The 25,677-nt window shown below is 37.5% G+C and overlaps 1 protein-coding gene across 1 annotated transcript; it reads left to right on the top strand.

The window, feature by feature from the left end:
- The first annotated feature begins 1,352 nt into the window (after positions 1-1,352).
- Positions 1,353-23,956, top strand: mapk1 (mitogen-activated protein kinase 1). Its single transcript, XM_057350470.1, has 9 exons — positions 1,353-1,769; positions 14,277-14,459; positions 15,585-15,774; positions 16,019-16,135; positions 16,675-16,789; positions 18,945-19,076; positions 19,337-19,446; positions 21,775-21,933; positions 22,014-23,956. Exons 1-8 carry the CDS (start codon positions 1,624-1,626, stop codon positions 21,889-21,891), a joined length of 1,110 nt encoding a protein of 369 aa, XP_057206453.1. The 5' UTR covers positions 1,353-1,623; the 3' UTR covers positions 21,892-21,933; positions 22,014-23,956.
- Positions 23,957-25,677: the final 1,721 nt, after the last annotated feature.

The raw sequence follows: 25,677 nt of genomic DNA, 5'->3' as shown, positions 1-25,677 counted from the left end.
CTTGTTCATTAGCTTTCACAGAACTATATTTGCGTTCTCATACAAGCACATATGCGTGACGCTGGCAGAAATTCAAAAAAATCGAATGTGCTACAAGAAAGAAAAATATGCGGAAATATCTCAAGTTAGTTATGTCTTAAATGATGCATCAGTGTGCCAGCTAAATGACAAAATTTACTTTTATTAGGCAAGATTGTCCTATTTTTATTGTATTTTGGCTCCGTTGTTTGACAATTCATAAATCACACCCTTAAACAATTTCTGATTTAATTGCACATCAACCACACATCAATTACTTTATTACATTTTAGAAGATAAGCATCATACATGCGCATAACACGTGTTAAGGCAGGAACTGAGTTGTCCCATCTATTTATCTTTCAGCAACATTTGAGTATAATTTTAAAGACATAGCTATAACTAAATGTACAAGTGGAAGAAGTAAATTTTGTAGTGACCAAAAATGATAAAACAAATCACTTTTAAAGTAATCATGGTTTTTGAAATGTGTACGTTTTTTTAAGGCCATCTACCGTATAAACCGTTTTAACTGTCTACAAGTTTGCCACTGTGCAATAAAATTATGTTAAATACACATTACTCACTTTGAATATTGTTATATTTATTTAACACAAAGCATGCACATGTGAAGAGTTTATTTCCAAAATGAGATAACTCAAAAATCATGCTTTTTAAATTGTGCATTCCAATTAATATTAATCAAACTGCAGATGTTGTTTTTTATTTAAGCCAAAATAACAACGAAAAAATACAGCTAACTAACACAATAAAAACATGATAACATAATAAAAACTTGAATTTTCTAAAAACGGAGTTATCTCATTAAAAAAAACTCTTCATATCTTGCTGTGTAAATTACATTTGTATCTGTGTATGCATTTGTCCATATTCTGTCTGTTGTGTAAATATGTTTATTGACTATTGTGTATTTATGTATTTTATACAGATTTGTGTTTTTTTTTCATTTATATATTTCACCACTGCTCTGGACGCTTCTCCTTGATAGCATAATAAAAGCTCGTCCATTTTTTACTGGACATTCGTAGGCAAACATCCAGCTTTTGCAAAGTAATGCATACACATTCGTGCATTTAAATCAAACATACAGATTTATCAAAACATTGTAAATAATAAAAAAAAACTTTTATTAAGATAAACGTTTGTCTAAATCAAAAAGCTTTTAAGACATTAAACATTCGTGTCTATCTCAACCGGAGACAAATTTGCAAAAAAAAACTGTGTGCAACTTCAAAATGCGTTTTGCAGCAGGTTGTCCTTTTCTGGCATCTTAAACCCCTCGAGGTATGAATTGTAACTTCTATCACCGTGGCAACCGCTCTCCGCTCCCTGTCACGTGACGGCCTCCGTTATTTCCTGCGGCAACGCTCTCGCTCTCCGCCGCACCACGCGCACATTACTATCACTTCATACGTGCCAAGCGACAACGCTTCCGCCGCTCCTTTCGTTTCGCTCCGACCGCAACACGTCCGTTACCGTCAAACGCGTCGCGCATACCGTTTTAATCAACGCAGAATCCTTTTCTGCTCTTTACAAGCCGCGTTGGGTTTGTTGTGCGTGTGAAGGCAGCCCGTTTTCTCAGCAATGGCGACAGCTGCGGTTTCTGCCCCCGCCGGCGGCGGCCCGAACCCCGGATCCGGTGCCGAGCTTGTCCGCGGTCAGCCTTTCGACGTCGGCCCGCGCTACAGCAACCTGTCGTACATCGGAGAGGGCGCGTACGGCATGGTTTGGTAAGATGCGTGTAACAGTTACACTTCTTCATTTCATAGACTGTCCAGTTGTTGTTACGAGTGTTGTTACTGTGTTACAATGTGTTTATTTTCCCTCTCGTTGTTCATTCAACCGGCTGCGGTTCCTCTGTTGCTTTTTCTTCAAAGTAGTTGCGGGAACTTTTTACGCATTTCCTCGAACATTTGAGGCAAGTTGACCGCGTACTTTTTGTTCGTCATTCAAGGTTGCCATCCACAGGCCGTATAGGAGACGTATTATATAACGCTTTGCATCGCAAATTTAAACTGTTGGTTTGTTCTTTCGTGCGAATTTTTGCGTAAGTATCGCTGTTGCGTAGTTTACGATTTTGATTATGTTTTATATTCAGTTCGGTCCAGATGACTGTGTCGTGACTGCGCTGTTTGAAAGTTGCATGTTGTTTACAACAATGTTTGCGCGTAATGTGTGTGCGTAAACCCAGGGGTCTGGATCATCATCTTAATAAAAGTTTAATGTTGATGCGAAATGCTCCGTGCTTTTCCAGGGATGTCTAGGTCTCCCCAAGAAGGCATTCCGATTCCTCCAGGTTGTGCACAGCTGCTGGAAACAAGACGAACTGAGATTTGCTTTTTGTGACCATGAAACTAAAATGTGTGGTCTTCAAGTTGGTCCTTTAGATTTAAGCTTCGTTCGAATCAACTTGCAACTTTGTGCTGCAAACACAGCAGTTACCAGTCTTAAATGTGCAATATTTGGATTTTTTGGCAGATCCTCAACTGTTTGTCAGTCAATATGCATATATGCAATAGTGTATATTTGTCGAAATTGTATAACAAAGAAGAACTGCCGTGGGTCAGTTTGGAGCTAGCTCTGTTACAGTTGAGAGACTTCTGGCTCAGAATTGCAGTCTGATCTTCCATCTGTTCTGGTGAGAGGAGTCCGTTGGCTAAACGAATGAGCTCATCTTTGGCAGGCCTGGTTTTGCTCTTCTCGCACGGATGAATGAATGGCTCACACCCACTGCAGAAGCTACAGAGTAGAACACGCCGTCAGATGGAGGTTCAGGCCTGTAACATGTTGTGCCGAACATGCCGTAACAGTGCTGGAGCCTTTATGCCGCGCTGCTTTTGACAGACAGGAGCTTTGCTGCTTTGTGTTACAAGTGAAAGAATTTGGGCTGAAGAAAGGATGTGGTTAATACTTCACCAATCAAAAGAGTACAATACCTTATACTCGAGGAGAGAAAACAGGAGGACAAGCGTGCATGTGACTAAGTACAACGTTAAGAGAGTGTTTGTGCTTTTTGTTTATAGTTTTTGCCACATGATGCAACATAGAAATTAGGTCGGTTAGTGACATTAACAATTTTTTTCCTGATGGTGTCTCACATTTTTAAGGCATCGTTCACCCAAAAATAAAAAATCTGTAATTTATTTACTATTTATTTATTTATTTATAGTACTAATGTTGTTCAAAACCTGTATAGGACTTTTTCTTCTGTGGAACACAAAAGAAGGTATTTCGAGAAATGTCTCGGTGGTTTTGTGTTCATACAATGGAAGTCAACAGGGTCCAGTGTTGTTTGGTTATCAACGTTCCTTAAAATATATTTTGTGTTCTGCAGAAGAAAGAAAGTCATATAGTTTTGGAACGACAAGAGTAAATGATCAAAGAATTGTAATTTTTGTAACGGTGTTGAATGTCGTCTATACCGTTTCTGCTGCCGAAACTGATGTTTTACATTTTCGAATAGATTTTTTTATCCTGTTGCATCACACCTCTGTCGCTGCGAGAAGGTCATTTTGGTCCACAGTCACCGTGCTCCATATGCAAAACATGCTATACCACAATAGTAATAGTAAACCAGTAACACAAGTCATGCAAAATAGTTGTTTGATAGTAATCAGATGTTGATTTCCTTGATTCCTAGATGACGAAACCTCTTTTATTACTTCATGTACTCATTTGCGTTCGCTTTTATCCACCGTGCATTCAATCTATGCATTATTTACATTACATTTAGTCATTTAGCAGACGCTTTTATCCAAAGCGACTTACAGATGAGGGAAAGAATGGAAGCATTTGGAACAAAATAAAGGACAAAAAGCATAAGTGCAATAAAAAACTGGTCTCATATAGCCTACCACAGTATACAGAGCTAAGGTTGTTTATTATTTTTTTATTAGTATATATGTTTCTATGGCTTGAATCCTATCAAATGTGCTGGCAAAGAAATCTCTGTGAACATTTTGCAAAGACTAAGCGACTGACACACTGATCCAGGGCCTGTTTTCTCAACGCCGCGTGCATTTCCATCCACAAAACTCTTCCAGTAACAGCAACAGCGGTCAGTTTCCTCCAATAGCGCTCCCCCTGTGATGTAATAACTGGAGAATGTTGAATTTAGCAGCTACAGAGGGAGGTAGGGAACAGCCTGGGGTTTCAGTTTAAAATCCGAGAGAGAGAGAGAGAGAGAGCGAGCGAGTGAGAGGCAGGGGAAAGGGAAGGGGTGGTTAAGTGGATTTAGTCCATTTTGTCGCCGAGCCTCGCCAAAGCATTTTTGTAACTCTTTGTGTACAACAGCAGTTGTGTTCATTGTAGATCAGGGTGTAATTACTGGAGGTGATGGGCTCTGGGATTTAGACAGCGAGTGTAATTACACCGTGATACGAAGAGCTAAACTGTGCTGTCAGTATTTTATATATCAGTAAATGTGTTAAAGGAATAGCTCGCTTGTAAATTCACCCTCATGTTCTTCCAAACCTGGATTTTTTTAACATCCGTATTGCTCATTTCCATTTAATGAAAGTGAATGGGGACTGGGGCTGTCAGACCTGTCCAGGTGTATGCTTAAAGTCAGCATGAAATTCAAAATGATCATTTCATTTGAATTGTTTTACACGTTGTTGCAGTATTTGTTATAAATATTTATCCGTGCATATCATTCTTTTTTTTTTAATTCATTTGCACTTGTAATCTTTAATCAAAAACTTGAACCCCCCTCAAAACGACCTCTCTTCACTTCTGGTCTCGAGGAATGGCAAGGATGGGGCTCCAATGACTGACTGATTGCGAGGAGGTTCAAACTCATTAACTTTTAACGATCCAATAAGTTCTGGAAATCAAGTCCAGCCCTGTTTTTTTCCTCGTATCAAAAGTTGTTTCACTCGGGGATACCTCACGATGTGGAAAAAAACACAATTGCTACTTCCGTTTCATGCCGACTTTAAAAAAAAATTATTTACCCAAAAGTGAATATTTATTTTTCATTTAACAAACCTCATGCCATCCCAAATGTTTAAGACTTACTTTCTTCAGTTAGTCCATTATTTTATCTACTTTGTCATGAGATAGCCGCTGTGGGACTTGGAAGGGGTGGAGTAGTGAGCCAATGGTTGTAATTCACAACCTCACCACTAGATGCCAGCAAAATCTCCACAGAGTCTTCGGAGGAGAGTCTGAAACGACCGAATGTTTCACTTTTGGGTGAACTGTTCTTTTAAATGTATTCTTGATATTGTAATGATGCAATTTGTTTGTTTACTGGTGCAATGTTGAAATGTTTAGGGAACCTTGTTTATACTTATAAAACACAGACTCTGTTTTTGTTTCTTAATAATAACAAAGAGATTATATCACATCTATACTTATGAATCGATCCCATATTTTAACAAAAGAACTTTATTAAAAAGCCCATTGTCCTTTTTGTCCGACCACGTGCATCAAATTCAGACTTTATGTAGTTGACTCTGAAGACTGCAGAGATGCGTGTTGACTACAGTTGCCGGTTTAATTCTTGCGACACCAGGGTGTCATATTATTGCAGAAGTGACTCTGTAAACAACGGCTCTCTGGCAGGAGGAGGAAAGTTGTAGTTTTGACTCCGTTACATTTCCTCTCAGCGTTTGCATTAGAGGGCATGACCCCCGTCTCTGCTTCTCAAAGTTTCGAATGCCTCACGGCGCTGTGCACTTAATGCCTAAGTACAGGAAAATGTGTCTTAATAGCTTTGACTTAATGTCTGATATTGCGTCTAGACATGAAGACAAACATTGTGAGAGACACCTTTGCTCAGACATATTTTTTTAGTATAATGGCATGGCTTGCATTGCTCCTTTGATTAAAAACATCATCGTAATTTTCAGACGTCATCTTCTTCTAATAACATAACGTCCTCTTGAAAGTTTAATCCACACTTAAAGTTGTGTCAGTCTGGTAAAGGTACGTGTAAAAAAATAGCCATGTCATTTAATTTGTGAAATGACATTATTTGGAATTCACTGGTTTCTAAACTCGTGCCATATTTTTTTTCTCTTGCTGTTTCATAAAAGAACCTGTAGGTAGTTTGAAATATTTCATATATCATTTAGACCACTTGGAAAAATGTAAACACTGGGCCAGAAGCACTTCTGGATTTATGTTTATCTATTTTATTTTTAAATCTTCCATATATAAAGATATTTGTTAAACATTTTGAATAGGTTATAAATGTTTTGTCGGTTGTATTTTGATCCAATGTTTGTGTGGTGTTAAAAACTGAAACGGGAAGTTCTGGACCAGCGTTGAATCGGCGTTGCTTACGTTTTGTGAAGTGGTCTATGCCACATCAATTCTGAAGTGTTACCATTTATTGGATTGTTATTGTCGTTTATTGAGCACTGGATGTCTTAAAAAATGGAAAATGTCTATAATAAAAATCTCGAAATTTACCACACGTTTGTTTCCATAAAATGAGTCCTATCGATATGACTTCGATACGAACCGTGAAGCTCTCCCCGCTTCCCCGGCCCTGTCCACCGCACGCTTCATCTGCGTTTTCCTGGCGTTGGTTAGAGCAGTGGGGGGGCCCAAGATGGATCCAGGGGGACCACAGATTTTGTGGCATTTTATGAAATATAAAAATTTATCATAGATTTTATGCAATCAAACATCAGAAAAATGACACCACCAACCAAACGAATTGAGGTTCCAGCATTGTATAACAGCATTGAATGTTTTTGGTTTAATTCAAATTCTAAGTTTAAGATTATACGTCTTTATATGGGGGGCCGCAAAGCGATGCACTTAACACAAAGGGGGCCTTACAACGAAAAAGTTTGAGAACCACTGGGTTAGAGCATTCACTTCGCAAGCTGAATGCTCAATAATGTGATGACAGTGCATTGTTAATGGCCAAAATTCACAAGGATTGACTGGAAAAATTAACAAATTCTCATTGAAAGCGTCGAAATGATGTCGTACATAATGTTGTATGTTGCCTTTGTGTGTATGTGAGAGGGTAAAATGATCGCATCGCGCTGTCACTCACTCCTGCGCTAAGTGAATCATCATTTCTCATCATGAACTTCAGAGAAACAAATAAAACTACATTTAGACATCATGTTATATCCTTATATTGCATATGTGTGAGGGGAAACGATCGCATCAAGGTGTCAATCACTCTTTCCTACACCGAGTGAATCCTCGATCGTCTTTTATTGTTTCCTTCAAAGCATGAGATAAAAAACAAAATAGAATCTACATCGTTAGTAAAATTAGCTTCTTGATGAGCTTCTTGAAGCTTCTTGCTCATTAATGTATTTAATGTTAAATTCATGTATTACGAATTGTTATTGTTGTACTGTGGCAGGCAGCGCGATGCGCGTTGGAAATGCTCTCCCTACACGTGCTGCATCATTTTGCCTTAGGGCGGTTACATCACAAAACGACTTTTTATTCCTTTGCATTTGATTAAATAGTAGTAAGAACACTGTTAAACTAAATAAGAGCTTAGTTTAGTGAACTAATAAGGGCTGTATTTTTTCTAAATATTATACACTTAAATTAATGTCTTCCAAAGAGAAACGTGAAGCCATTGTATAAAGTTAATAAAGATACAGTTACATTAAGTTATTGTTGTTGTTATTATTATTAGGTTAAAAGTGAATCGAGTGTTCTTTAGCATTGCTGGAGCCATGCCATGAACCCTGCACCCTCATCAAACGGAAACGAACCGAATCGAACCGTGGCCCTAAAACCGTGACCCGAACCGTAGAATTGGTGTGTCGTTACACCCCTATTATTAGGTGATTATACTCATTGAGTAGTATATGAGTTTCCTGGAGCTAAGATCATTAAATGTGTTACTCAAGTCTTGTTGAAGCTTATCTCTCTATGGCTGTTTGCTTTTGCTGTTTGACTCATTCATTCAGATGTGAGGATCTATAGCCGTAGTAAATTGAGGTGTTTTGCTCTTCATTACCCTTCATATTACATAAATAATTACTATAATAGCTGTTTGTCCACTTCAGTTTGGGTTCAGTAAATGGATTTGGTATGCACATGTTTTCTGTGATGTCATTCTCTGTAGATAGCTGAAGAATTTTAAGGTTTTTTTTTTACAGAAATTTTTAAAAATTGTGTTTTTTTCTAACATTCATTGTAGTTCATTGACTTTGAACACATTGTGTTCGGGTTTGACTCTTAGGAACACACAAACTGATGGACGTGTAGTAGTTTGCTTTGGATTAAAGCATCTGCCAAATACATGAATGTAAATGTAAAAGTTTTAAAGGTCCAGACCTATTGACAGAAATGCAATATAATATAGATAACTATGTCTTCAGAGGTGTATAAAGACCTTACATAATGAAACGTTATGTTTTTATTACCATAGAATGAGCTATTTCTGTCTACATACACCGTGGGAATTGCATAGAATTCATCATGTTTTTTCTCCAGTAGCCCTAAACGGACAAACTGCTCTACAGCGTGCGTTTCGTAAATACGTTAGTGTCTTTGGCAAAGAAGCGAAAACGTGATGACATCTTAGTTCTGTGTCAGCCGCTGTAGTGCTTTGAAATGGAGTGGTGGGTTGAGTCGTTGGTTGCAATTAGCAATCTCACCACTAGATGCCGCTAAATTTCATGCACCGGCCCATTAGGCGAAGTGAAGACTTCCTTTAATGAACTTGTTTGATGTACTTGTACTAGACAGTTGAAATTTAACAAACTGTCATGGTTTTGGTTTAGGCTTTGCAGTTTTGTTTAAAAATGGTTGGCTTTGTATAGCAATGACATGTCGAAATACCTTTAAATACTAAATTATATATAAAATATATATATATAATTTAGTATAGAGATATTTATATGTATAAATGTATGATAAATAATATATAATATACAATACTGCTTGATATATAAATAGGGATGTAACGATTCACTCAGCTCACGATGCGATGCGATTCACAATTCTGATCTCACGATGCGATTTATTCACGATTTACTCACGATTTATTTTTAAAAAATGAGTTGAAACAAATTAGAAATGAACAACTTCCCTTGCATTATTTCTTAAATGCTTCACGTTTCTTTGCATAATAAAATAATGTTTTATTTCAAATAACAAAAGTAAACTGCGATTTTATAACAAATTAATAATAGAAAAAGTCTCTTTAATATAAACAAACTAATACTGTCTGTGCTTTTCTTGGATTTTTTTGCATTTAAGAAATATCAGCATCCACGTTTAGGTTTGCAGTGAAAATAGCGGCCCCTGCTGTTCAAAGAATGTATTGCGATTCAGTTCAAGCCTCAACCGAATTGAATCGTCACTCATTATAACCGATTTTCAACCGGCTCACGGTGAATCGTTACATCCCTATATATAAATAATAGTATATAGTATAAATATAATAAATATTTTTGTTACATGTCTTCAAACTAAGCCTTTATTGTTCTGACGTGTATGGATAATTGCATTTTCAATCTTTTGTACGCCCTCATATGTATGTGCACATACACGTACAAATATATCAGTCAATTAATGTACATGCAGTCACATGCCTTGACACACACCCGCTTGCGGGCTGTGTGGCTACTGCCTTGGCTTTGCTTTCATGCCAAACTCTACCACAGTGCCAGTCTCCATGGCAACCTTTCTGCCAAGGACGTCAGTCCGTCGTCACTCGAACCAGCCGTCCTGAGAGGAGTGTCGTATAGAGCAGAAGAAAGCAAAGGAAAAAAGCACCGTCTGATTCTTTTTATTTGCATGGCCGGTAATTTTTGTGGACTTTGTCCAGGCACGTCAGGACTAAAAGAGGCTGATAGTCACGAATTGCTTTAGTTACGAAATACAAGAAAGAATTCCTATAATGAGTGAGGTTTTGTGAGAAATATTAGTTTGTTTTCATGTGACTTAATGCACGTAACGATAAATATGTGAGGTAACCTGCAGTTTCGTCTCAGAAGTTACGGGTTGCAGATATAGGAAATCCGACTCATCAGAGATTTAAGATTGAATTGGACTCAGATTGGTAATCTGCCATGTCAAACACCCTGGCAACATCTTAACAACAAGCTAAAAACACTCAGGAACCACCCACACCACCGCAACACTGCGCTAGATGCTTTTGCATGGACAAACATCCAAAATCTGTTTTAATAGAAAGAACGATCTCTCCATGAGGACATTTTCATCCATTTAGTCATCCGCTTCATTATCTAAAAAATGGTGAGGGCGTTCGGTGTAGTTCATTTGCTGGTTTGTAGAATGTGAAAAGCTTCTTTCAGGCACATCTGTAAATGTGCAGGATTCAGAAGTTAAGATTCCCTTGAAATGGTGAATTTGAACCGTCAGGAACGTGTCGGGTTTATTTGGAGTGTGAAGGAACCCGGCACTCGGCCATCTTTATAAATGTCCGCGTAAAACACACACGTTAAATTAACTGCTTAACATGTTTAAATGGTGGTGAACTAGAAAGTTAATAAAAATCACAATGAAGATTACAAAAAGATGTCCAAATGTGTTCATGTATGACAGTTTGTCATGTTGCAAAAACAATTGTTGCACTTCTTTAAATGTCCAATGTATAATTTTTTGGAGGATCTATTGACAGAAATGCAATATAATATACATAGCTATGTCTTCAGAGGTGTAAAGACATTACATAATGAAGCGGTATGTTATGAGCTATTTCTATTTACATACACGGCGGGTCCCCTTACATTAAATTCACCGTGTTGTTTCTACAGTCGCCCTATACGGTCAAACTGCTCTACAGCTTGCGTTTCGTAAATACGTTAGCTTCTTCGGCAAAGAAGCGAAAACGTGACGACATCTTAGTTCTGTGTCAGCCACCGTAATGCTTCGAAAGGGAGGGGTGAGCGAAAAAGTGGTTGCAATTCACAACCTCACCACTAGTGGCCGCTAAAAATCTCCACATTGCTCCTTCAAGGTATTGTGTATAAAGATCTTTGGTTGTGAATTTTAGAAGTGTGAAGTTGTTATACCATGACTTGGTTTTTCATGAATGGCCTATTGTGCCGGTATCGCGTTAATGAATAAATTATATAAATGATTAACAATTAATCAAACAACTAGTTTATTTCAGAGTGAGGTATGGCATGTTTCACCAAGTTGTAGTGTTCAACCTTTAGAAAAATGAAGTATGGTTGTACAATAGTCAAATTGAGAGTGAATTAATTTCCATTTTTATTAACGCGGTTTACAGATATCATGGTTAAACTATGGTTACTTTTTGTAAGGGATTGTGTGGAGAGCTGCAGCTTTAGATATAATGCACTCGGACCCTTTAATACAATCGCAAAATTGCTAAATACTGCACATCCCTTGTGCTGTGAATTAAAACCCCGCTGTGGTCTTAAGATGTACATCTGAAGATCTTCACATGCAGCCTCCATTGCCGCTGTTCCGGTTTTCACGCAGATGGGGATTATTAATAGACATGTATATTATTCAGTGGTTTGATAATACACCAGCGTTTGCGTGTCTCTCTTCCCTCCCCCTGTTTTCTTGTGGACCAAGGGTATCTGGCATTGTCACAGCTCTGTGTAAATTCACTACGAATGTTTCGGCTTGTCTCCGCCCCCTCCTCCACGTTACCATGGCAACAGCCTGTTGCATAACTCTAACCGCAAAGTCTCGCCTGTCCGTCTCCGTGGAAACCATGCCTCTCTTCTTTTTTCTTTTCAGTGCTGTCTTGCTACATCCCTCTATCCACCATCTCTCTCTCTCTCTTTGTCTCTACACGCTTGTGTCCCTCAGAGTTTAAAGCGCATGCAGGTGCCGTATCTGTGAGATTAGTCCGGTTTCCATGCATTACACGGTTTACCGCAGCACTTCTGCAGTCGTGAGCCCAGTGGTTTGGAAACTGATATCAAAGCCGATATAACTAGTGCATTTGGTGGCTAAATGCGTGTGAAGCAGTTAAATGTTTACAGTATGCATGTTAACACACGCAAGTTATTGTAATTATCTTCACACGTTCATTTTGAAACTTAAAGCCATACGTGTTATTTATTTAGATGTGTGATCATCTAACCTGCATGACTCTGATCTGCGTGTTTATTGATATTTGCAGAGCTTTGCAGTTGTATGCATTTTGTTAAGTGAAGTAAACTTCTACAGATGCCCCCTGCTCACTATGTAGGGAACAGTGAGCACAAGTGATGCATTATGATTAATTCTGCTGCATTTATTGTTATTTTATTGTTAGAGCATTGCATCAGCGACGTAAAGGTCATAGGTTCGATCCCAGCGAATAAACATACTGATATAAGAAATGTATGAACTGAAGTCACTTTGGACATGAGCATCTGCCAAATGCATAAATGTAAAGAAGTAATTCAGTCTGGATAGAAGCATACCTCTGACGCAGAATATGGTGGGGGTGAGAAGATTGTATCTGTGAACGTCTTTGAACTTTTTGATACTCTGACATGTGTGAAGAGAGGGTCGTGAGAAACTGCTGAGGTTGACTTTTGCTCACTCGCTTTATTTGAGTGTTTATACTGTTCGTTCCACTTGTATGCTCTAAATATTTTGTGTCAGCTGGTGAGCATTTAGTTTTATATTATATTCTTTGGTTTTGTTTTTCTGCATTGTTCTCCTTCGCTGAAGGAAGCACATACAGCCACGGAAAAATTTAAGAGACCATTTTAAAATTATTTCAGTTTTTCTGAATTGACTATAGGGCTGTCACGATTATGAAATTTGGCTGACGATTAATTGTCTAATAAATCATTGCAATTATGACGATTAATTGTCTGTTTTAGAGCTTTGACTTTTAATTATCATACATTTTTTATTCAGCTTTGAAACGACCACATTGTTCTGAATATAAAGACTATGTTCTTTTTCTTGTAAATACATAGGAAAAAATTGGGTCATCATACTTAAGGTTTAGGCTTTTACCTGTCAATAATACAACCGCAATAAATTGATCAGGAGTGAATTGAAGCCACCATTAAAATGCTATCAGTCATAGAAAAGCTTCTAGTCTGTTTTTTTCTCACTTGCAAGACTACAAGAAAAGTTTACTTCTATGTTAATGAGATTTTGGTAGACTGGTTTTCACACTGAAATAATATTAAATTGTACTGCAGGTTATCTTTATGGTATATGCTCTAGTTTTTTTTTTAAGTGATTGTGTTGTGGTGGTACATTTTACAAGTATTACCATGCTTTAGTTACAATATATACAATAAACTATGCAATATGCAGATGCACTACAGCTCCCCCTAGTGTCTTCTATAGAGATGTGCAATAATTGCGATGAGGTCAAACAATCGCGATGAGACTATTAATCGTGACAGCCCTAATTGACTATTTCAGTGTAACATACACTCAGCTCAGGATTTAAAATGATACACATACTGGGTTTACGATTACGATTGCATCACGATATTTGTAAAAACAAAAAAGTACAAATATGAAACTGACACTCAAATGACAGATTTTCCAAAAAAACCTTTAACAATTTTCAGTAACATTTTTGACTTTAAAAAATTGACAACATTCAAGGTTTAATTCAACCATTTTTATGTAAACTAATAAAAATTGAATTAATCTGTCACTGAAAAAAACTGAATTTTTACATAAAAATATATTTCTTTAAAAATTGCCATAGCTTTACGATACATATCTTAATGTTTTTGTATTGCAATTTGCGATACTTAGATTTATTGTTACACCCCTAGAATGTATTATTTCTGGGTATGCGTTTAGACAAAATGATTATTTTTTGTTTCATTTTTTGAACTACTAACAATATTCCTCCCAAATTTCAGATAAAAATATTGTTTCTATTTGCTTTTATTTACAGAAAATGAAAACTGGAGAAACAGTAGAAAATAACTGTATTATCTATAACGTTATTATCTTTTCAGACCTCAAATACTGCAAGAAAACAAATTCATATTCACTTAAGAAATACAACAGTAATATTTGTATACATGCATTTAGTTAAAATATTATTTTTCTATATGATAACCTTGATTTTCATCACAGTTTTCATGTGTTTTGTCTTTCTCATTGCTGTTGGATGACTTTGTCACTACTGTTTGATTTTGTTAAAATTCAACAGACCCTAGACTGAAATGGAATTGCTGATTAATTGAAAATTTGGTCTCCTCGTTTTTTCCGTGGCTGTATATTGCATTTATTGCATTGCACAATTGAGTTGTTTCATTTGTTACCACTGAAAACATTCTTAAACTGATCTGTTTCCCTCTCTTGTTTCTCTCCAGCTCAGCGTACAATCGCGACAACAAAGTGCGTGTGGCCATAAAGAAGATCAGTCCGTTCGAGCACCAGACGTACTGTCAGCGGACGCTCCGCGAGATTAAAATCCTGCTCCGCTTCAAACACGAGAACATCATCAGCATCAACGACATCATCCGCACCCCCACCATTGACCAGATGAAAGATGTGTATCCTTTTACGTCTGCAAAGTTTTCACAGTCTGATGCATGATGTAATGGTCATGATGGCATCAGCCTCACGTGTCAATAGACCTTCGGGCCTCATAATCAGATTTTTTTCCATCAGTAGGAAATGGATTGCTGAAGTGGATTTGGTCTGGTCAGAAAAAGGCTTTTACTATTCAAATGTTCATGTTGAAACAGCCTTAGGCTCACATCGCTCTCTTATTCCGCTGTGTAGGATGAAACCATGCCGGAATTGTAGTAAAGAGTTAATTTTAGGTCAGAAATCAATAGTCGGTGGGCGTGTGGAGACTGTGAGTAGTTTTGCATGATCTAAGTAATGTACCGTTCTAGTCGGGTTAGCATCACGCTGTTAAATGAGCCTGTGTGTAACGCTCTAAAAGGGACAGTTCACCAAAAAATGAGAATTCCTTTATCATTTACTCACCCTCATGTCATTCAAAACCTGTATGATGCTATTTCTTCTGCAGAACACAAAAAATATTTTGAAGAACGTTGGTAACCAAACAACATTAGCCCCCATTGTATGACTTCCATGTATGAATACAAAAACACGAAGACATTTCTCAAAATATCTTCTTTTGTCGCATACCGGTTTATGAAGACAGAATGATGACAGACAATGATGACAGAATTTTTATTTTTGGTTGAACTGTTCCTTTAAAGACGAAAACCTCTGTCACTTAGCCTTGTGCTGTTTCTAATATGCAAATACTTTTTGAGTTGTTTTTTTGGAGCATGCAACTGGATGTGTAGTTGCTATGTAAATTAACCTAAAGAAACCAAAACGACAGAAAGCTACGAAACAATTTTCTAGTCTTTAAAAATATCCTTTGGAGAGACTGTCAGGCTGCATGTATAGAGGTGTAGGATGGAAGTGAGAACATGGATAATGTGCTAATGTGATTTTCAAGTATTTGAGTATCGAGGTAGGAGGAAATCGAGCAGCTCTTTCAAGAGCTCTGAAGGGCTTCAGAAAAATCTCGGATGAATCGTAACGCGGGTTTCTTAAAATAGCAGCGCATGCTAAAATCTCCGTTGTATGCGTGTGAAGGTAAGAGTGTACGCAGAACGCAAAGCTTTGTTTAACCTTGACGTTGCGTGTCGCAGCTACATCGTACAGGACCTGATGGAAACAGACCTGTACAAGCTGTTGAAGACGCAGCACCTGAGCAACGACCACATCTGTTACTTTCTGTACCAGATCTTGCGCGGTCTAAAGTACATCCACTCGGCAAACGTTCTCCACCGAGACCTGAAACCGTCAAACCTGTTGCTCAACACTACCTGTGACCTCAAGGTAAGATTGATGGTCAATTGATTGATGCTCAACACTGAGATTTTGTTCCTCTCATTAAATCAAAATCATGGCTGAAATCGGTTGCCATCGTCTCCGAAAACATGACGCCCCTCAACCTCGTTGTTTTATGGTTTTCATCATTTTGGCCGTACCTTGCCGTTCTGATTCTTGAAATTGTTCTGCAGTGTTCTTAAAATCGTTTCTCTAACAGTACTGAACTCTTTGGCTACTCTGTTCTTCTCAGATCTGTGATTTTGGGCTTGCCCGGGTGGCGGATCCAGACCACGATCACACTGGGTTCCTGACGGAGTATGTAGCCACGCGTTGGTACCGGGCACCAGAGATTATGCTCAACTCAAAGGTGAGGTATCCGTGTCTATCTATGAAAAAAATGTTGGTTCTGAACTATTTAAGGTTAAAGCAACACTATAGAACGTTTGCTCACGGTTCCCCCGTGTGGTTGATAAGCGCAATTGTCTGTTAGCAGTGTCGTAAATAATGTCGCTTTATAAGCTTCCCCGTGGGCAGCGCAATACACGCGAGTTGGTTTACTAAACTGATGGAACCGACGAATGCAGAAACGTCATTTGGAAACCGTATCGCACTCTTCCGCAGGCAGGAGATGGGCGGGGCTGTGTGGACCAACCCAAACACAGAATTCGTCCGGTTAAAGAGTTGTACTGAAACCACTGAAACAATTTTAGAGACATTATTTTAAGGTCGTAAAACTACAAAGTGTTGCTTTAATTTCTTTAGTCTGGCTAATGGTTTGTTTGGTTGCTCTTTGCTTACAGTCAAAGATTCATATACTATGGCATTTACATGCCAAAGATTACTATGGTATTGCCACATTTTATGTCCAAAAAAATTCAATTGACTTTCTTCTATCTGTTTTATTAGGGTTACACTAAGTCTATTGATATCTGGTCAGTTGGTTGTATTCTGGCTGAGATGCTTTCAAACAGACCCATCTTCCCTGGGAAACACTACCTGGATCAGCTAAACCACATCTTAGGTAAACAACTTCACACCAGGTCCCTGGCTGTTTATTACTGTGTTTTAAAAAGAATATTTAGAAAGGATGGGTGTGGCAATTTTGCCTCTCTCGATCTCTCTTTTCTCTTTATTGGCATGACTGTAAATAGTACAATATTGCCAAAGCTTATAATATGGTGCAAACATACATAGGTGAAACATTTTGTAACTGAAATGACAAACTAATTTTAAGATTTGTGAACATTTGATACCGCAGTGTTAACGATACAGTGTATGAAATTTAGTGGCATCTAGTGGTGAGGTTGCAAATTGCAACCAAGGGCTCACTCCACCCCTCCCTTTAGAACTAAGATGTTGTCACGTGACGTTATAGAGATCATGTATTTAGGAAAAGCTCATTCTAAGGTAATAAAAACATAACGCTTCATTGTGTAAGGTCTTTATACACCTCTGAAGCAAGACATAGTTTTGTTAGGTGAAGGCAGCAGTCTTTAGTTTTAATCCATCAGGGATGATTTGTGTGTATTGTTCATGAATGTTTAGAGTTGAGTACATCTAATATATATAATGCATAAATGTTACTGTTATATAGTACTATGACAGAAAGGTGATAAAACTATATCTTTCCTAATGCACGAGCATCGCCAAGCGATTTTATTGTCCTCGACTCCATAATTCAGTGCAAGCTCCGTCTGTAAATACAAACATGTTTTTCTCTCCGCTGAATAATTGATGCGTATCGAGCGCTCTTCAAAAGCTCTATAGGTGATTTGTCCATCACTGAAATATGATATAGCTGGTCGGTAGAACTGAGATAAGCTTGATTTTATCAGCCTGAAAACGCTTGATCATCACGCCCGTCGCATGCAGAAGCACATCAGATGTTGGTCATTTCCCTTCTCTCTCCGTCTCGCTCTCTCCGTGTAGAAACTCAGTTTTTCCTGATGTGTGTTTCTAGGTTCAAAGAGACAAAGAATCTCTGCAGCAAAAGGCTTTTCTTCATTAACACACGTGTCTTTGGCCTGTAGAAGCAGATGCTTCCCTGACGATAACTCGACTCATTTCCTCACTCAGATTGTGTGTGTGTGTCATTAGTTTGGTAAACTGGGTTGTGGTTGTACTACTTTGTCAAGCGCAAAATGTAAGTCATAGAGGCATTCGGTATAGAATAACAAGTAAAAAGATTTAAATCAATGTTCAGAAAGCCAACTTCTGCTGTTTTTTGTAGGTAGACAGTAGTAGTAGTATACTTTAGTATCCTAGAAAGGAAAATTGTTGTGGAGTACATGTTGCTGCAAACACACCATAAGACAAATTATAACAAACACTATATAACAACAAAAATAGTAATAACCAATTAAGTGTCAATAAAATAATTTGATAAAATAATAAAATGGTTTCAATAAAATCATTCATTTGTGTTTTATTCAGAGTTGTTATAGTTTTGTTTTTAGTTTTATTGTAGTTTAATATTTTAAATTAGCTAAAATTAACACAAAAACTCATATTTAAAGCTATTTTGTTATATCCTTTTGTCAATTTATTATTTACTTGTTTATTTTTATGTTGCTACATATTTTTATTTTAGTTTTGTTTGAGTTTTATTATAATTTTTGTGCCTTAAATTTTAGTTTATTTCTGAGGCAACATTTCAATTTTTCATTTAATCAGCAAATTTTTGCAATAATTTATAGGCCAATATTTGATTTGATTTCAATAAACGGAAACATTTCTAAATTTTAGTAAACTAAAAATTTGAGCCCTTTGTCTTAATTCATCATAGAATTCATAATTTACAGTAATAAACATTCTTTTTAGTCATTTTTATGGCTATGACTACTTTGATGCTCTTGATATCATTAAATTATGTGACTTCATCCTGGATTTTACAGCTTTACAGAAAATCTTTTTTTTTTGACAATTTGACTCCCTTTCCAGTGACGCTGTAAACCAAAATTAATCAATCAAACAGTTGGAAGTCACGACTTGGATGGCAAAGAGTGATGCAGCCATCTGAAGTGATTAAATTTGACTCCTTTTATCCTTTCATTTTCATCCCTCGTTCACCGGGCTGTCCTCAATTTTCCTTTATCCTCTTTCCTTTCCTCTCTCCTTATTTTCTTCCCCGTTCTCTAATCTTCTTTCTCTTGTTTGTTTGTTTGTTTGTCTGACAGGTATTCTGGGCTCGCCGTCTCAGGAGGATCTCAACTGCATCATCAACATTAAGGCCAGAAATTACCTGCTGTCACTTCCTCTCCGATGCAAAGTGCCCTGGAACCGCCTGTTTCCTAACGCTGACCCTAAAGGTCAGAGTTCAACTCCACACACATTCAATAGAGCACACGCCTGCTCATATTTTCTTGTCACCCTTAAAGGGATAGTTAAATGATGATGAGTAAATGATGACAGAATATTCATTTTTGGGTGAACTATCACTGTAAGGCTGACTTTTGACTCCTTAAATTCAGAATATATATTTATAGACTGTTATAAAACAATGTTTTTCCCTGAAATTCTGTAACTGATTTAAGCACCGGATTAATTTAGTACCGTGTTGTTCTTGTAGCACTAGATCTGTTGGATAAGATGTTGACCTTTAACCCTCATAAGAGGATTGAGGTGGAGGAAGCACTGGCTCACCCGTACCTGGAGCAGTACTATGACCCCACAGATGAGGTCAGTGTGATACTTCACATTTCAATCTTTCTTTTATATTAATATTTATTTTATGCACTTGAAAATCTTGGTAAAAGTAAAAAATGGAGGAACGATTTGTTCCACATATATACACTGCGTTCCAAATTATTATGCAAATTGGATTTAAGTGTCGTAAACATTTAATTTTATATTGTTCAATTAAACTTATGGATGGTATNTTCTAAATTTTAGTAAACTAAAAATTTGAGCCCTTTGTCTTAATTCATCATAGAATTCATAATTTACAGTAATAAACATTCTTTTTAGTCATTTTTATGGCTATGACTACTTTGATGCTCTTGATCTCATTAAATTATGTGACTTCATCCTGGATTTTACAGCTTTACAGAAAATCTTTTTTTTTTGACAATTTGACTCCCTTTCCAGTGACGCTGTAAACCAAAATTAATCAATCAAACAGTTGGAAGTCACGACTTGGATGGCAAAGAGTGATGCAGCCATCTGAAGTGATTAAATTTGACTCCTTTTATCCTTTCATTTTCATCCCTCGTTCACCGGGCTGTCCTCAATTTTCCTTTATCCTCTTTCCTTTCCTCTCTCCTTATTTTCTTCCCCGTTCTCTAATCTTCTTTCTCTTGTTTGTTTGTTTGTTTGTCTGACAGGTATTCTGGGCTCGCCGTCTCAGGAGGATCTCAACTGCATCATCAACATTAAGGCCAGAAATTACCTGCTGTCACTTCCTCTCCGATGCAAAGTGCCCTGGAACCGCCTGTTTCCTAACGCTGACCCTAAAGGTCAGAGTTCAACTCCACACACATTCAATAGAGCACACGCCTGCTCATATTTTCTTGTCACCCTTAAAGGGATAGTTAAATGATGATGAGTAAATGATGACAGAATATTCATTTTTGGGTGAACTATCACTGTAAGGCTGACTTTTGACTCCTTAAATTCAGAATATATATTTATAGACTGTTATAAAACAATGTTTTTCCCTGAAATTCTGTAACTGATTTAAGCACCGGATTAATTTAGTACCGTGTTGTTCTTGTAGCACTAGATCTGTTGGATAAGATGTTGACCTTTAACCCTCATAAGAGGATTGAGGTGGAGGAAGCACTGGCTCACCCGTACCTGGAGCAGTACTATGACCCCACAGATGAGGTCAGTGTGATACTTCACATTTCAATCTTTCTTTTATATTAATATTTATTTTATGCACTTGAAAATCTTGGTAAAAGTAAAAAATGGAGGAACGATTTGTTCCACCACATATATATATATATTTCATATAGACACAGATTATTTGACGTGTTAGTGAACAAATTAGTTTGGAGTTTTATTGACCAACTGAGTGTACATTATCCTGACTTTTAAGATGCTGCTTGCCTAATAGATGAATAAACGGACTAGGAATATCGATTTAAGTACAAATGATTATGTATAAAGGAGGTAAGAAATGGTAAATTGGCACGGACAGTTGAATGGTCATTATATAAAAACGCCTGACCGCAGAAAGACAATTGACCAATCAGACTCGAGCATTCCAGGGAGCCATAAAAGATGACATTTAAAGGAGCAATGTGGAGATTTTAGCGGCATCTGGTGGTGAGGTTGTGAATTGCAACCAACCAGCTCAATCCACCGCTCACCTTTCCCCTTTTGAAGCCTACTGTGGCTCACATAGGACTGAGATGTCGTCACGGCTTCTCTTCTTTGTCGAAGGAGGTCAAATATTTGTGAAACGCGCTCTGTAGAGCAGTTTGTACTTGCAGGGCTACCGTAGAAACAACATGGCGAATCCCATGTAAGGGGACCCGCGGTGTGTGTAGATAGAAATAGATTATTCAAAGATAATAAAAACATAATGCTTCATTATGTAAGGTCTTTATACACCTCTGAACACATAGTTATGTATATTATATTGCATTTCTGTCAATAAATCCTGCAAAAAATGACACACTGGACCTTTTGAACTGTACAGTGTGCATATGATAAACCTCCATGGTAACAGCTTTGCTTGCCTGTTCACTTCTATAGTGAAAGCTGAAAGTCTTCTGTACATTTTTTATTATGAAATATACTTTCACGTATTAAGAGTTTATGGTGAGCAAAGGTTGAAAGCGTTTCCGCGATTTATAACATTTGCTTTGACGTTTTTGACAGGGATATAAGAAACTAACCATTTGTTATGTTTTATGTAACTTTTGCCATGTGTAGTTAACATTTAAAATGTTGCAAAAAAGTAGGCGAACAGCGCATCCATAAATTGACTTCATGTGCAAACATCTTAAGCGATGTTAGATGGAAAGGAATTGTCCTAACTGTTGTATTAACTGTTGGCAGCCTGTCGCTGAGGCTCCGTTTAAGTTCGATATGGAGCTGGATGACTTGCCCAAAGAGACTTTGAAGGACCTGATCTTTCAAGAAACCGCACGCTTCCAGCCCGGATACAGACCATAGTCCCATTCACAGAAAAACGACAGATCATAGACTACTGCACAGGTAACCGATCACAACCATTTAATTGTAGAGTTTATGTCAGGATTTGTGTGAAGTTGATCCAGTTTTTTTCTTGTTTGTAGTTCTGGATTTGAGCCGTCTCCACTCCACTGTGCGCTATGGTCCTCTTTTGGTCATCATCATCTTATCTCCTCCTGAACCCCGAAACATCAAAAGGCCCTTAAAGTTCATCCTACTGCACTTCGCCTCCTGAGATTGGCAGCAGAAAACACCTGGATCCTCACTTTCAATCTCTTCACATCACGCATCATAATAGAAGCGCAAAGCGTCTCTCACATCTCTCTCCATCTTCTATCTACTCGCTTCTCCGTGTGAATGTTTGCCTGTGTGTTTGTGGATGTGAGATGATCGTCAAAGATTTTGATTTGAACCCTTTTTTCTCTAGGTCTAACCTCTCCTTAAAAAGTATCAAGTCTACGATCGTGCTATTGTTGTGCTTCTAGCCTCCTGTTAATATTTCCAACAAGCTGCTTTTCTGAGCTGTCTGTAAGCCATTTTAAGTCCCACAGAGGTCGAACTTAAGACAGGGAGAGAATTAGCGCTCAGAGTTTCTCTATTCATGTATTTATGCAGTGGATACTCGTCGATCTACGTTGTGCATCGCCAATCTCCTCAAAGTGCACAGAGATATAAATTCGCCACGGTGCCGTTCGAAGGTGTTGTCTTACGCAAATATGTATCGGCCCCTTTACATCTTTATGAATCTATCAAAAACTCCCCAATGATGTGCCTTCAGGGGACATCTCAATGAAATGACCAGCGCCTGTTTTATCATTTTATTTGACATTGATTCTCAATAAGTAAACCCTCAAGAGACAAATCTTTTCAATTTGCTTAAGCACCAAAGAAAAGACCGATTCGAGGACGTTTTGCCACCTTGGACAGAAAGCCCTCATATTGCCTGACAAAAAAGGCAAATGGCCAAATGCATGCAGGTGTATGTGCATCTTCAAATCAGGTGTTCTTTGATCTAAAAATGCACGGAAATGGACTTTATCAGTTTAGCTAGCCGTCATGGGAAGAAGAACAATCGTACGTTTTCTTTTTTTGTGATTAATTGGAACGTTTTGAATATCATTCAAAGAAGTCATATTATTATTCTGAACTTGTATGAAAATGACAGTGCCTCCTCATCTGTATTCATTCTTTACTTGTTGTATACTTCTTTTGCTTTCTCTGTGACAACCCCCCCCCACAACCCCTTCCCTCGCCTTGTATCAATAAGACTGTGCCCTTGCATGACTGTTAAAAAGCTTCTATACAAAGACAATGGAAGTGCCACACAGCTGGGGATTCTGCTATTGGTCTCTCAGGTTTTTGTTATACCTTACCTTTTGTGGTCTCACTCTGTATAGAGAGTATTAAGAGTTGAAAAATACTTTCGCTTGCACGTTTTGGTTGCACTTACAAACCCGGGTTCCTTTCAGTGTTTGGTGAAAAAAATCGAGGCCCGCTTTAGTTCCAGGTGGAAATTAGGAGCATCTAGCCGTTTCAACCACACAGTGTGTCCTGCTGGTGGTGCTTTAGGACCCAGGAGACGGAGAAAGTCTACCTGGTAGTTGCGTAACTGTTTTTAACAAAACAGAATTATGCGCAATTTGGTGAGCGAGCTAGCACTTGCAAAATGAAGCTCGGGGGGAGTGAAAGAAATGTTATTGACACTGATGAATTCATATATGTGCATGGCTTGAACACAGTGTTGCTTTCCCACACTGGCTTCCTCTTTGGTTTACCAGCCCTTCATTACTTTGGACCGAGCGTATGGCAAGTCGCCACCTAGTGGTTGCTTGGCCTAGTATCATATTGTGGTCGATCAAGGAGAGAACGGGCTGTTCTTTTAAATGAAAAAATGACTTTGTAAGATAGCTTCTGCCGAATCAGTGTGCAGTCTGTCAGTTTCTGTGTGCCTTTATGCGTCTCGAATAATAAAATTTATTGTGCAGCTTTTCGTTGGGGATCAGTTGTGACTTTGCGGTATACTCTTGAAATGAAATATAAATATATATATTTAAAAAAAACAGTGAAAACCCAAAAAAATCTTTATTCTCTATGTAATTTTAAGTCCTATTTGTCACAGCTTTTGTGAATGTTTGAGGAAATAAAGAATTCGCATTTTTCTGCCCTCCCCCGGTTTTGACCTGGTTGCATTTCGCCTTCAGTTTTTGAAAAGTTCTGTGCAGACCTGTTTTTTAATTGTAAAAATGAACATGTCTAGTGATTTTATTATTGATCTTGTACAAATAAGTCTGTGCATTAATCTTTTTTTGTTGTTGGCCATGTTTTAAGCAATGGCAAAATTTTGTTGTGAATTTTACTTGCGAACTTCAACCCCACAGTTGTGTTGTATGGGGTGTCTGTAACATCTCTGAGGGAAATGAGTACAAACATCTATTAAAATCATTTGAATCTGTTAGGGGGCATTATGTTCCAGAGTTTTGTCTTTACTACTGAAAAAGACAATTTTAATAGGCTAACCCAATATTGATCTCTGCATCTGCTACGTCATGTAACCTAGAAACAGCAGAATAAAGCTAATTGTATTATATTTTTGCCTCTAAACTGTGTCTTTAATCAAGTTGTTATTATATTTTATGTAGTCGACTTATTTCCTCACTGAAACGCACAAACAGGCATATCTTTTCAAAATCGTCAGAAACTCAAGATATGCATGGCATTGTTCAGTCTGAATGAAGGATACAGACGCGATGCTCTGATTCTATTGTGTTGACTTGGTTGTCAAGGCAACAGAGGTGGTCCTATTGCACTCTTGATTGAGTGAACAAGAATAGGTAAAATGCATTTATGTATTAATAACATGAGCATGAAGCTGAATTGGTTTGTTAGGATCACAGCGCCTATTTCTGCGAGAGCCATGACTATCAGCGGCTGTGTCTTGAGAAGAACCAATGAACTGTTTATCCATTACGTAAAAACAAGAACCACTAGAATAGAAAGATGACAGTATGTTCTTGCACTGAAAAAACAGGGGAGAAAGCCACACATTCATAAATAATCTGTAAATACTTCAAATACCGTCTTTTATTTTTATCTTCTTTTTACAAATGTGCTTTTTCACATATTTAATGAAAATGTCTTAGTGGGTGTCTTTTGTTTTTAGATAAAAACATAAATTGAAAAGTGTAGTCAAAATGTGAAACCCGACATTAAATTGCTGTTTTTCAGCAAAATCTATAGAGTGAAACAACTACAGAGCACAAAATGATTCGTAAAACAGCAAAAATGTCAAACTGTTATTTTGGTAAAAAGAAAAGAATTAAAAAGCCATAACCTGACATTTATAAAAAAGAAGCTTTAGCAATTATCACATAGTACAATTACGGTGTAATTTTATTGTCACAACAGTTATTATCAAACATACGGTTTTATTACAGTCTTTAAAACCAACACACCAGAAAGGTGGCAATAACGTTCTCTTAAAATCTTTCATTTACTTAAATGCATTTTGCAAAATGTCAAAAACAGGCACGTTCCAGAGCAATTTCTGTTTTTTTTTTCCATTTTACATATATAAATTAAGCCTTAACGATTTCTCACTTATATTTCAACTCAGTTCTTCAGTAAATGTTCTGTAGGTTCCATTTTGTTCTAATGATTGTGTTATAAAACTTAAACAGGAAGTGCTTCTATTGTTTATTTAAAAGTCAATCTTAAATGTTTTATCATGCCAAATCATTTTACATTCACATACTGTATGTACAGAACATA

This window comes from Triplophysa rosa, linkage group LG2, assembly GCF_024868665.1.
Source record: "Triplophysa rosa linkage group LG2, Trosa_1v2, whole genome shotgun sequence".
Lineage (NCBI taxonomy): Eukaryota > Metazoa > Chordata > Actinopteri > Cypriniformes > Nemacheilidae > Triplophysa > Triplophysa rosa.
Note: the sequence above shows the minus strand (reverse complement) of the source record. Positions and strands in the feature narration are given on the sequence as shown.